We start from the raw sequence: 11,371 nt of genomic DNA on the forward strand, positions 1-11,371 counted from the left end.
CAAATTTATTCACTCCTTTGGAACAACAGGGGGGCAAAGGTTACAGAGGGCACAGCACACTTCCACCATCTTGTCCAGAGGTGTGAGTCCATCTGGGGTTGAGTAGCACAGAGTTATTGGTATTGTTCCTTGCAAAATGGTGTATTTATTCCGTACAGGGCCTATAACTCTCTACACATGGATGCGCACTGCTGCCAGTCCCGCGATGACTCAACTTCAGCTGGGTGAAGCTGCGGTTTTCCTTTAGTAAATGCCGTATCTTGAGTCGAGCATTAACAAGACCCAAAGACTCTGCCACATTAAACCCCCGGTCGCGGGAACAACATCTCCAGGGGACAATAAGTCAAGAAATCCACTGTGCTCAGTCACATGCTTGTCACTTGTCCTCCCGCCCCAACTGCGACACACAAGCTGATGACCCTTGTGGAGTTATGGAGATGAGGTATTTAACTGTGTTATGATGCTTATACTGAGAATACGTTTGTGCTCTTGCTCTCATTTCCTTTGGTCTTTCGATAAAAATTTCAAAGCAATCAATAATACTGGTACAATTTTCAAAGCCGTTTCTATAACACATTGGGAGACTACAAAGGATCTGATCTCTGCTTGGCCACTTTATGATATTACACAGCCTGATATTCATTACATTCAGTGTGTTGTTGAAAACCCGACCAGCAGTTGACGTGGATACATGAAATACATGAGCTAAAAAGAAAAGTGGCAAGTTCATTCTCAGGCGCATTAATGTCAAAAGAAACTGCTGAAAAGGGGACAAACTGGATTTCAACTTTAGGAATGATGAGATAAAAGAGAAAACAACAATTAGTTTTACATATGAAGGAAGGCCAGTTAATTTATGTACTTTATCATCTTTGTCCTTCAAACTTTCTTGGTCGAAAGACAATGACTTTACTTGACCCTTGAGCTTCCAAATTTCTGTCTGTAATCTTACGCACTCCTCATTTAATTGTTTCATTGTGGCTTCACAAGAGGCATTTCCACAGGAACCTAGAGATAACCCTACACCACTGCTAGTCTCCATTCCAGGCTCCTCTCTGTCAATCTCCTGTCCCTCTTCTCCATCCAACTCATGTCCGTCTTCTCCACCCAACCCCTCTTCATCTCCCCCGTCAATTTCCTGTCCATCTTCTTCATCTAACTCATGTCTATCTTCTCTGTCAAACTCTTGCCTGTCATCTTTGTCCATCTCCACTCCCTCTTCTTCTTTTCCAGTCTCTTGTCTGTCCAAACTAACTGCTCTTTTTCTCTTCAGTTCTTGAGTTTGTTTGAATCTTGTCATTTGATTAATCCTCTTCCTCTTGTTGGGGGAGCTGAGGTACGGAAATATTGTTGGGACAAAGTCAGGGTTCAGAGGGTTCTGGCTCTTCACACCTAGTGAGACAAATAATTTACAGTATAATTTAGATTATGAATAACTATCTCTAAACGTCAACAACGTGGAAGTAAGCTACAATGTCAGTGAAATAAACAATAGTAGCTAGTATGTGAAGTTAATAAGGACTGAAGAACTCATATGTGCTATGCTTTGCAAAACGGTGACTCCAACAAATGCTCCAGGCTGCTAATGTTATGGTGTAAACAGATTAGCCAACCAGTTGGTAATGTCACCAGTCTTAGGACACAGACACACACACACACACACACACACACACACACACACACACACACACACACACACACACACGTTTCCAGACTACAATCTTAAAACGGTTCTAAGCTCGAACAAATAGGCTATCCTCAGTTTATGACTGATGTGATGTCTCTACCAGATATTGTTTGTATTAAAGGATAAACTGACCTTTGACGCTAAACTCATGCTGTTAGACAGTATATGAAACAATTCACCCTGACTGCTTAATACTGTTTGGAAAGATTAGCGTATGTATTATCTTTAGGTTGGCGGTTAGCGACCGTTAGCCGTTAGCCGTTAACAATATATTGACATCCACTTACCACAAACAAAATGAGCACTGCACAGACGAGTGTTTGAAGTTGGTGTCCAGTCTGTCCTCTTGATGGCTGCAAGCCACTGATGGCGTCTATTTTCGTCCTGAGGTAGTCTGTAAAAGGATATTTTGGGGTCTCCTTTTTTGTTGTTGCACCCTACCGCACAACATACTGAAGGCATAGCTAGTTCCTTTTATTTTTATTATTCTTCTTCTTCTCCTTCTTCTTTTTTCTTTTCTGCGTTTAATGGCGGGTCGCAAACAACTTGTTTAGGTGCAAAGCGCCACCTACTGTACCGGAGTGTGTAATATCAAGGCTTAGCTAAGTACTTCACAAGTTCCTTCGGTCCAGCTGCGGCTTGCCTTCTCAGTTCCTTTTCGATCTCGCCGAATCAGGTACTCAATATGGCGGCCGACAAGTTTGAGATGTCCGTGACGTCAGTTGTGACATCATCTGATATTCATGAATATTCTACACCACTAAAATTTATTTCTATCTTTATTCTTATTCTTCCGCCGGATTTTTGCTCATTAACTGCTTCCACATTTTTCAACATAGAAACTTCATTCATACATCAAAACGTTCGGCTTGATTAAGAATGGCGTGCTACTATTTTTAATATTCATAACATTTATAATTTCCGAGATTTTCAACGTTTAGCGGACATTTTTTCCCCATTAAAGCGGATGGAAAAATGTTTCAAAGTTGACACATTTTCATACATTTTCAACTGCTAGCTACTCATTCATACATTCACCGAGAAACTCCATTCAAACTTTAAAACGTTCCCCATCTTTCATACATTCAGCGTTGGTATTCAACTTTCAAATCCCATTAGTACTTTTTAAAATAATCTGTCTTCATTGAGGCTTAGAAAAACTACCTTTCTGCCATTTTTACATTGGTGTGTATGGGATGGAATGTTCGGACTCAGAGGGCAGGGCCCAACTGACAGAGTGGAAAGAGGCAGAAGCTAGATTTTCTTTACCTCGCGATACCATACACAGTTTTAACTCTTCATACATAACTTTTACATCAAAATGTAGGAAATCTTGTGCCCTTTCTAACAATCTGCTCAGGGAGGCAATACGACTTTAACACAAGGCACAATGAGCTTCCAAGTGAAGCCATCTCCACCAACTGCCTGCTGTACTAAATCCTACCAGAAATGCCAGGAGGAGAAGAGAAACAGGCCCTTTTCAGACAGCTGCTGTCCTCACATTTCTTACACCACACACACCATTCTTGCACAGGATGATCAGCAGGGTGTTATGTCTCTCACAGTATCAAACATTAAGAGATAGGAGTTAGGGTTTTTGAGCTAGGAGCAGGACTATCAAAGGTGCATCAGAGCCTTGTTTCTGTGAGAAGGCCTCTCTGAGAAAAGTGGGTCATAGCAACCTTTAACTGCAGTTGGTCCCTGTCATGTTGGCCCAATGGTGTGAAGCTATTGTTCCTAGTCTACTCCTCTCCTGTCATCTTTTCTCCCTTCTCTTCTCCTTTTCCTCATCCTATATTCCTCTCTTCCTGTGTTTCTGTCTGTCTGTTGGTATGTGTGTAACTCCTTTCCTTTCTTCCTCTCTTCTTTCTCTACTTCTCTCCTCCTTTTCTCCTCTTCCTCTCATCTCATCTTCCTGTGTCTGTCTGTTGGTTTGTGTGTGTGTGTGTGTGTCTCTGTGTGTGTGTGTGTGTGTGTGTGTAACTCCTTTCCTTTCTTCCTCTCTTCCTTCTCTACTTCTCTCTTCCTTTTCTCTTCTCCTCTTCCTCTCTTCTCATCTACGTGTTTCTGTACACACTAAAAACTCCTGGGTTAAAAATAACCCATAATGGGTTATTTTTGACCCAACTCCTGGGTTAAAAAGGGACCAACTAATTTCTGGGTTATTTCAACCCAGAAAATTGGGTTATTCTTTTTGACCCAACTTCTGGGTTAAATATTTGACCCAAATCTTGGGTTAAAATAACCCAACAGTGTAGTTAATATAACCCAACTTCTGGGTTAAATACCTGACCCAAATGTTTCATTAAAATAACCCAACTTCTGGGTCAAAAGAACAACCCAATTTTCTGGGTTGAAATAACCCAGAAATTAGTTTGTCCCTTTTTAACCCAGGAGTTGGGTCAAAAATAACCTAACTTGGGTTACTATGCCAGTTTGCCTTATTTCAGAAAACATTTTTACATTATATTACACACTTTAAGCACTTTTACATTTGTATTGCATTAAATTAAATTAAAATCTATATAAAAAGGAAAGAAACACACACACTTCCCAGTGAGCATTTGATGTCAATTTAACATCAATATGACATCAAACATTGATGTCAAAATTACGTCAAAATGTATTGACATATTTTGATATGATTTCAATGTCAAGCATCACTCAATTTCAACCTAAATGTACAATGACTGACAACATACACATAGATATATGTGCAAATTATTTAATTTATGTAAAACTTAGACATTAGAACATACATCATGTATCATGTATTGAAGTGGTTTCAAAATGTATCAACGTACAAAATCCCAATTCCTGAAGGGCATGGCTAATGTACATAATGTTTGTTTTTCTCCCATAGAAACCATAGATTTCTTTTGTTTGCATTACTGTATTTGATTAATATCACTATGCATCTTATCAAAATGCTATAAAATGCCTCCCTCCACTCCCTTGTGAATCTATGCCTGTGTACCTTTTAGTCTGGGTTACACAAGGATGGCAATATCCCGACCCGTCATAAATGGTCCTGAAATATCAGTAAGAACCCATAGTAATGGAATATCCATGTTGTGTTATTCATAATACGTTTGGTGTACTGTATAATCCAGCTCATACAAAAGCAAAGTATTAAAAACAAAACTTATTTTCCGGTGTGGCTGAAGACATTTCCCACCACACAAGTTAGGTTGAAGCACACTGGCGTGTTCACAAGACTTCTCGGGCCTTCTCTGGTGTCTGTTGAGGAAACACAAACACAAAACACAGAGTGAGGTCTGGTGTAACAGACATAAATGGACTGAGTCTTTAAAGTACATATCTTAGAGTTTTACTTACATTTTGCAGCCTCGCCATAAACTCCCTCTCCTTTCTCCGTCCCGAGGTCCCTGACTCCTGGTAGGTGGCAGGGGTTTTGTCTTGGAACTGGAGGAGGACCTCAGGCTTGTGGTAACTCTTCCTGGTGGGGGAGGAGGAGGAGGCTTCTGGTTGCTCCGGTGAGGGAACGGTGTGGGTGAGGGCCTAGCGGAAATGCTCCCTCATCCTCTTTGACTGGGCCACGTTCAGGCTGAGGGCGTAGAAGCAGTCAGCGGTGGCCATGTTGTGGCACATAAAGGTGGCCACCATCTTCTGCTGCCCGACAGAAGGTTGTTCTTGACCTTAAAACAGTAGAAGAGAAAAGATTGCTACGGTTAGTTAAGCCAAAAGAGTTTTAATGAAATCCAGCATGAACAGATAAGTGACTGAGGAGAACTTACATGAGCAGACACAGCGGTCCTCAGGTCAGTGAAGTTGGGGGACCCTTTAAGGCCGATCTCCGCCCACGCTACCTGCAGGTGGTGCAAGAAGTTTTAGCATGGGCCCTTCCGCGCCGTGGAAGAAAACCAGCTTGTTCGGTGGCTTGCTGGCCACCCGCAGCTGCCGCCACCGAACCCAGCCACGAAACTCGTCAGTCTCTAAGAACATTTGGGCCACCCCAAAGGACTTGTTAGTCTTGTGTTCCCTGATCTGCAATACACAGAAAATGGACGGACTCTTTCAGAGGAAACATTAACAAAAACAACAGACTCACAAGCAGTGATGACAACAGGACACAGAGATTTTTATACTTACAGAGATCACAAAACCATCATCGCCAGGCCTGTGCGCCTCTGCGGCCTCTTTGACCTCGCAAACCCGGAGGTTACCAATCCCCCTGGGCAATGACCGTAATGGAGGCTGTGAAAGCCGCAAAGTAGCCGTAAAAACGGTACCGCGGCGACGGTGTGTGGTTCTCCTCCAGGGCGTCTGAAAGGAGAGAAGAAAAAGTATTTCAGCACACGAAGGGGAAGAAACATACACAAACAAGGACATATCACTATGCACGGCAGGCTTCTGTTGGAGATGGGACTATTTTCACTATTTTGGAAAGAGGGATGCACACTACCCAGCAGCTCTGGGATCCTCAGTGTGGCCCCCTCCTGACACCGCTTCAGGTCCTCGCAGGATATTATCCTGGCCTTCTTGTGGCTTTTCACTGCCAGCTGGTGCAGGACAACGTTCCTGGTTGTGTCTGTGATGCACTTTGTGACGGGGCGCAGCACGCTCACCACATCCATCGCAGTCAGATGAGACTGGGCGGCGGGGTTTCTCGAAGTTATTTGAGGAACTGCTGTATGGTTTTCAGGTAGAAATGTGCCGTTGCATGGTTGTGGTGCCGCCTGGGGACTGGAGGTGGGCTGTGAATCTGCAGAAACATAGGCTTTGTGGTTAGTCACTGTTCACATCGGTTGTGTGTCATAACCACTTCACAATAATTCACATGGAAAGTCACACTTACTTTTGGATGCCATCAATGTTCCTTAAAATAGCAAACTGAACAATACAGTCTGTCCCTTTGCCAGGTAAAATATATAAAAAAGACCCTCGACACCTTGTGGACTGTGCATTTTCCAGCTGCTTGGAAGGGGGCAGCTGCCCTCATGGTACCGCTGGTAGTCCTGGAGGTCTTCTGTGAACACATATTTTAAATAATCTGAGTAACATTTAACATTGAGGTAGAACACATATATTTGTACTACTTTTCTTTCATTACAAGTGAAGGGAATTTTTCAGGTTCCTTATTCCAGGGCCGCGCCACTGCCCCGGAAGAGGTTTTTCAGGTTTGTTCCTGACTCTTGCTCCATTTCCTGCTGGTCCAGCAGTATGAACGGAGGCTGCTCCCCAATAGGGTCTAGCTGCTCCTGTGTGTGTTGAGGAGGAGGCTGATGCTGCTGAGGCTGAGGGCTATTTTTCTTCTTTCAGACTATTACAAAAAAACAGATACACAATTACATGTTTATTTTACCCTGTCTATTTGTTTCCTTCCTCTCTATATTGTTAAGGTTTTTACATTAGGGATTAATTCATATACAATTCAAAGCCTGATTTATGTAAAAGGTTATACCTAAAAAAAAAAAAAATAGATTTTCCCTCCCAAATTTCCCTCCTTTAAAAACGAGTGTAATCTACTCTACACATTTTTTCTGTATATTCATCCTTAAAAATAAATGTACAGAGATAACTTCCAGGCAGTTGTGTATAAATCAGAGGTACACCACAGCCCCGGGCGGAACCGGCGATTTGTCAGCATTACATTTTTGCATTTTTTATTTAAAAAGGAACTACATAAAGTACTTAATACATAACTTTTAGTAACGTTAACAAACAATTAAAAATACATCCAACGTGGAAACGTGAGCATTCAAAATAGGCTACGTCATAGCTGAATACAAATTTCCCTCCTTTTTCTGTTCACTTTTCAGCAAGAAAATATCCAATAATAATAATGTCCGTACATTTCTAACGGTCGGTGGATTAGCTATCGTTGGTAACGTTTTATTCATAAACATCTTCTTAAACCGAGCTAAATCAATGTTATCTACGTTTTAGCGTGCTAACATTTGTGGTATCATTAACCTGGCTACATTGGCTGGCTAGCTAGCTAGCTAGCCAATGTAGCCAGCCAATTTAGCATACAGTGACTCAGATACATCTTAATAAAAAAGAAAACCGATAACTTACTTAGCTACTTAGATAACGTTTATTTTAATGTGCAAACAGACATAGCACTAGATAGATAGATAACAACGATACAGCATTGACATGTCTCCATTAACAACTCCTTTGAAAAAACGTAAATGTCAGTTACTCTTCACAAGCAAGCTAGGTAGCTAACCCAGGAGTTTTTAGTGTGTATGTGTGTGTAACTCCTCTCATTTCTTCCTCTGTTGGTGTGTGTGTCTGTGTGTGTGTGTGTGTGTGTGTGTGTGTGTGTGTAACTCCTTTCCTTTCTTCCTCTCTTCCTTCTCTACTTCTCTCCTCCTTTTCTCTTCTCCTCTTGGGCGTTAAGTCTCTCACGGTATTAAACATTAAGAGATAGGAGTTAGGGTTTCTGAGCTAGGAGTAGGACTATCAAAAGGTGCATCAGAGCTTTGTTTCTGTGAGAAGGCCTCTCTGAGACAAGAGTCGTCATAGCAACCTTTAACTGCAATTGGTCCCTGTCATGTTGACCAATGGTGTGAAGCTACTGTTCCTAGTCCACTCCTCTCCTGTCATCCTTTTCCCTTCTCTTCTCCTTTTCCTCTTCCTATATTCCTCTCTTCCTCTGTTTGTATGTCTGTTGGTGTGTGTGTGTGTGTGTGTGTGTGTGTGTGTGTGTGTGTGTGTGTGTGTGTGTGTGTGTGTAACTCCTCTCCTTTCTTCCTCTCCTACTCGTCTCCTCCATCCTAGGTTTATGGTTAATCTTTCATTAACTGAGTTTTATACAACTTTTAATTTCCATTCATCCTTTTTTAAGAACTCTCTGAAATAGGAGTCGTCATGGCAACTTTAACTGCAGTTTTATACAACTTTTAATTTCCATTCATACTTTTTTAAGAACTCTCTGAAGTAGGAGTCGTCATGGCAACTTTAACTGCAGTTGGTCATGTGATCTGATCCCTTATATGTTAAGCTTTTGCTGTGAAGTGACTATGTGTGACTGTTTGTGTGGTTGTGAGTGTGTGTGTGTGTGTGTCTCTCTCTCTCTGTGTGTGTGTGTGTATGTGTGTGTGTGTGTGTGTATTAAACATTAAGAGATAACAGTTACGGTTTCCGAGCTCGAAGCAGGACTATCAAAGGTGTGCCACTACTCCTCCCTCCTTTCTTCCTCTCCTCCTTTACTCTTCTCCTCCTCTCCTTTTCTTCTCCTTTTTCCTATCTTACCATCCTCCTGTGTGTTTTTGTCCTCTCCTCCTTTCTTCCTCTCCTCCTTTACTCTTCTCCTCCTCTCCTTTTCTTCTCCTTTTTCCTATCTTACTATCCTCCTGTGTGTTTTTGTCCTCTCCTTTCTTCCTCTCCTCCTTTACTCTTCTCCTCCTCTCCTTTTCTTCTCCTTTTTCCTATCTTACCATCCTCCTGTGTGTTTTTGAAAGTGCCTGTTACATTACATTATATTACATGTAATTTAGCTGAAGCTTTTTATCAAAAGCAACTTACAATTGATATATATGTCAGAGGTTGCACGCCTCTGGAAGTACTACCCAATATGACATATTTCCTGCTTTTCAGACTCATTCATTCTCCTTTAGCTGCTTCTTCATTCAAATTCCGCTTCATCTTAAAATTAACTAAAAATATTAAATCATTATATTCCACATCTTTCAAATATTCTGGGTATTATTCACTTTTTGCTATAACTGCAGTTTTATACAACTTTTAATTTCCATTCATACTTTTTTAAGAACTCTCTGAAGTAGGAGTCGTCATGGCAACTTTAACTGCAGTTGGTCATGTGATCTGATCCCTTATATGTTAAGCTGTTGCTGTGAAGTGACTATGTGTGACTGTTTGTGTGGTTGTGAGTGTGTGTGTGTGTCTCTCTGTGTGTGTGTGTGTGTGTGTGTGTGTGTGTGTGTGTGTGTGTTTGTGTCTCTCTTTGTGTGTTTGTGTTTGTGTGTGTTTGTGTCTCTCTTTGTCTGTGTGTGTGTGTCCCTTTGTCTGTGGTTGTGTGTCTCTCTCTGTCTGTGTGTGTGTGTTTGTGTCTCTCTTTGTCTGTCTGTGTGTGTCTCTTTGTCTGTGGTTGTGTCTCTCTCTCTGTCTGTCTGTGTGTGTGTGTGTGTGTGTGTGTGTGTTTGTGTCTCTCTCTCTGTCTGTGTGTGTGTGTGTATCTCTCTCTGTCTGTGTGTGTGTTTGTGTCTCTCTTTGTGTGTGTGTGTGTGTGTGTGTGTGTCTCTCTTTGTCTGTGTGTGTGTCTCTCTTTGTATGTGTGTGTCTGTATGTGTGTGTGTGTGTGTGTGTGTGTCTGTGTGTGTGCATTTGTACATGTGTCTGTGTCAGTTGATTGAGATTACCTATTATTATTGACATATTTCCTGCTTTTCAAACTAATTCATTCTCCTTTAGCTGCTTCTTCATTCAAATTCCGCTTCATCTTAAAATTAACTAAAAATATTAAATCATTATATCTTTCTGGGCATTATTCAACTTTTCAAAAGACATTCAGCCTTTTTCAAAAACATGATATTCCACATACTAAAGACATTATTCATATTATACTTTTCAATGATATGTATACTTAATAAACCCATTCCCACTTTTTCAACTAAAAACAATTAAAACATGCCACACCTTTCAAACATTCTAGGTATTATTTAACTTTTCTAAGACATTCAAACTATTAAACCCATTCCCACTTTTTCAACTATTCTTACTACTTTACCTTCTTCCAACACAATTCAAGTCAGAAATATTACATATTTCCTGCTTTTCAGACTCATTCATTCTCCGTTAGTTGCTTCTTCATTCAAATTCCGCTTCATCTTAAAATTAACAAAAAATATTAAATCACTATATTCCACATCTTTCAAACATTCTCGGTATTATTCAACTTTCAAAGACATTCAAACTAATTACACCCATTCCCACTTTTTCAACAAAAAACAATTAAAACATACCAACATTTTCAAACATTCTGGGTATTATTCAACTTTTCTAAGTAATTCATACTATTAAAACCATTCCCACTTTTACAAATATTCTCACTACTTTACGTTCTTGTAACAAAATACAAGTCAGCAATCAGCAGTGTAGCGTCAGCCTTTCAACATACAGCATTCACACCGCAATTTCTTCAGAAATTGCATTCTCTAGTTCAGTGTGCCGATGTGCTGCAATAGCACATCAATGCGTTCGCCAGACTTTTATCTCTCTGGTGATCATAATATTTTGCCGTTTGGACCCACGGTTTTTGAATTACAGAACAAACTTAAGAGTATTAATTAACATTACATGTATATGTTTGACCCATGGAAGACACTGTCTCCCCCTCCCTACGCCTGCACTGTGGAAATCACCATAGCAACAAGTACTGACACACACATGTTCTATCATGGAGAGAGAGGTAGGGAGAGAGAGGTAGGGAAAGAGGGAGGGACACAAACACATACACACACACACACACATACACACACACACACACACACACATACACACACACATACACACAAACACACACACACAAACACACACCCAGACACGTACACCCATACATACACACACACTCACACACACACACACACACACACATACACAGACACACACACACACACACACTCACTCACACATAAAAAACACACACAAACACACACACACAAACACACACATACATACATACACTCACACACT

The 11,371-nt window shown here is 40.9% G+C and overlaps 1 protein-coding gene and 1 long non-coding RNA gene across 2 annotated transcripts; both read right to left on the reverse strand.

Annotated features, from left to right (window-relative positions):
* Positions 1 to 376: 376 nt before the first annotated feature.
* LOC120571769 lies at positions 377 to 2,160 on the reverse strand. Its single transcript, XM_039820859.1, has 2 exons — positions 1,975 to 2,160; positions 377 to 1,392 (listed from the first exon to the last, which is right to left on the reverse strand). The coding sequence occupies exons 1-2, from the start codon at positions 2,147 to 2,149 to the stop codon at positions 377 to 379; spliced, it is 1,191 nt and encodes a 396-aa protein (XP_039676793.1). The 5' UTR covers positions 2,150 to 2,160.
* A 2,236-nt stretch (positions 2,161 to 4,396) lies between these two features.
* On the reverse strand, positions 4,397 to 5,059 carry LOC120571682. Its single transcript, XR_005641262.1, has 2 exons — positions 5,027 to 5,059; positions 4,397 to 4,927 (listed from the first exon to the last, which is right to left on the reverse strand). It is a non-coding gene; the product is annotated as an uncharacterized LOC120571682 (long non-coding RNA).
* Between the last annotated feature and the right edge of the window lie 6,312 nt (positions 5,060 to 11,371).

The sequence above is a fragment of the Perca fluviatilis genome, chromosome 13 (assembly GCF_010015445.1).
Source record: "Perca fluviatilis chromosome 13, GENO_Pfluv_1.0, whole genome shotgun sequence".
Taxonomy (NCBI): Eukaryota; Metazoa; Chordata; class Actinopteri; order Perciformes; family Percidae; genus Perca; species Perca fluviatilis.

Bases quoted from the DNA above. Each gene is read 5' to 3' on its own strand.
- LOC120571769 (XM_039820859.1), bottom strand. From the start codon at position 2,149: ATGCCTTCAGTATGTTGTGCGGTAGGGTGCAACAACAAAAAAGGAGAC. The intron at 1,393-1,974 runs GTAAGTGGATGT...TTGTCTCACTAG, and splicing joins CAGTGCTCATTTTGTTTGTG to GTGTGAAGAGCCAGAACCCT.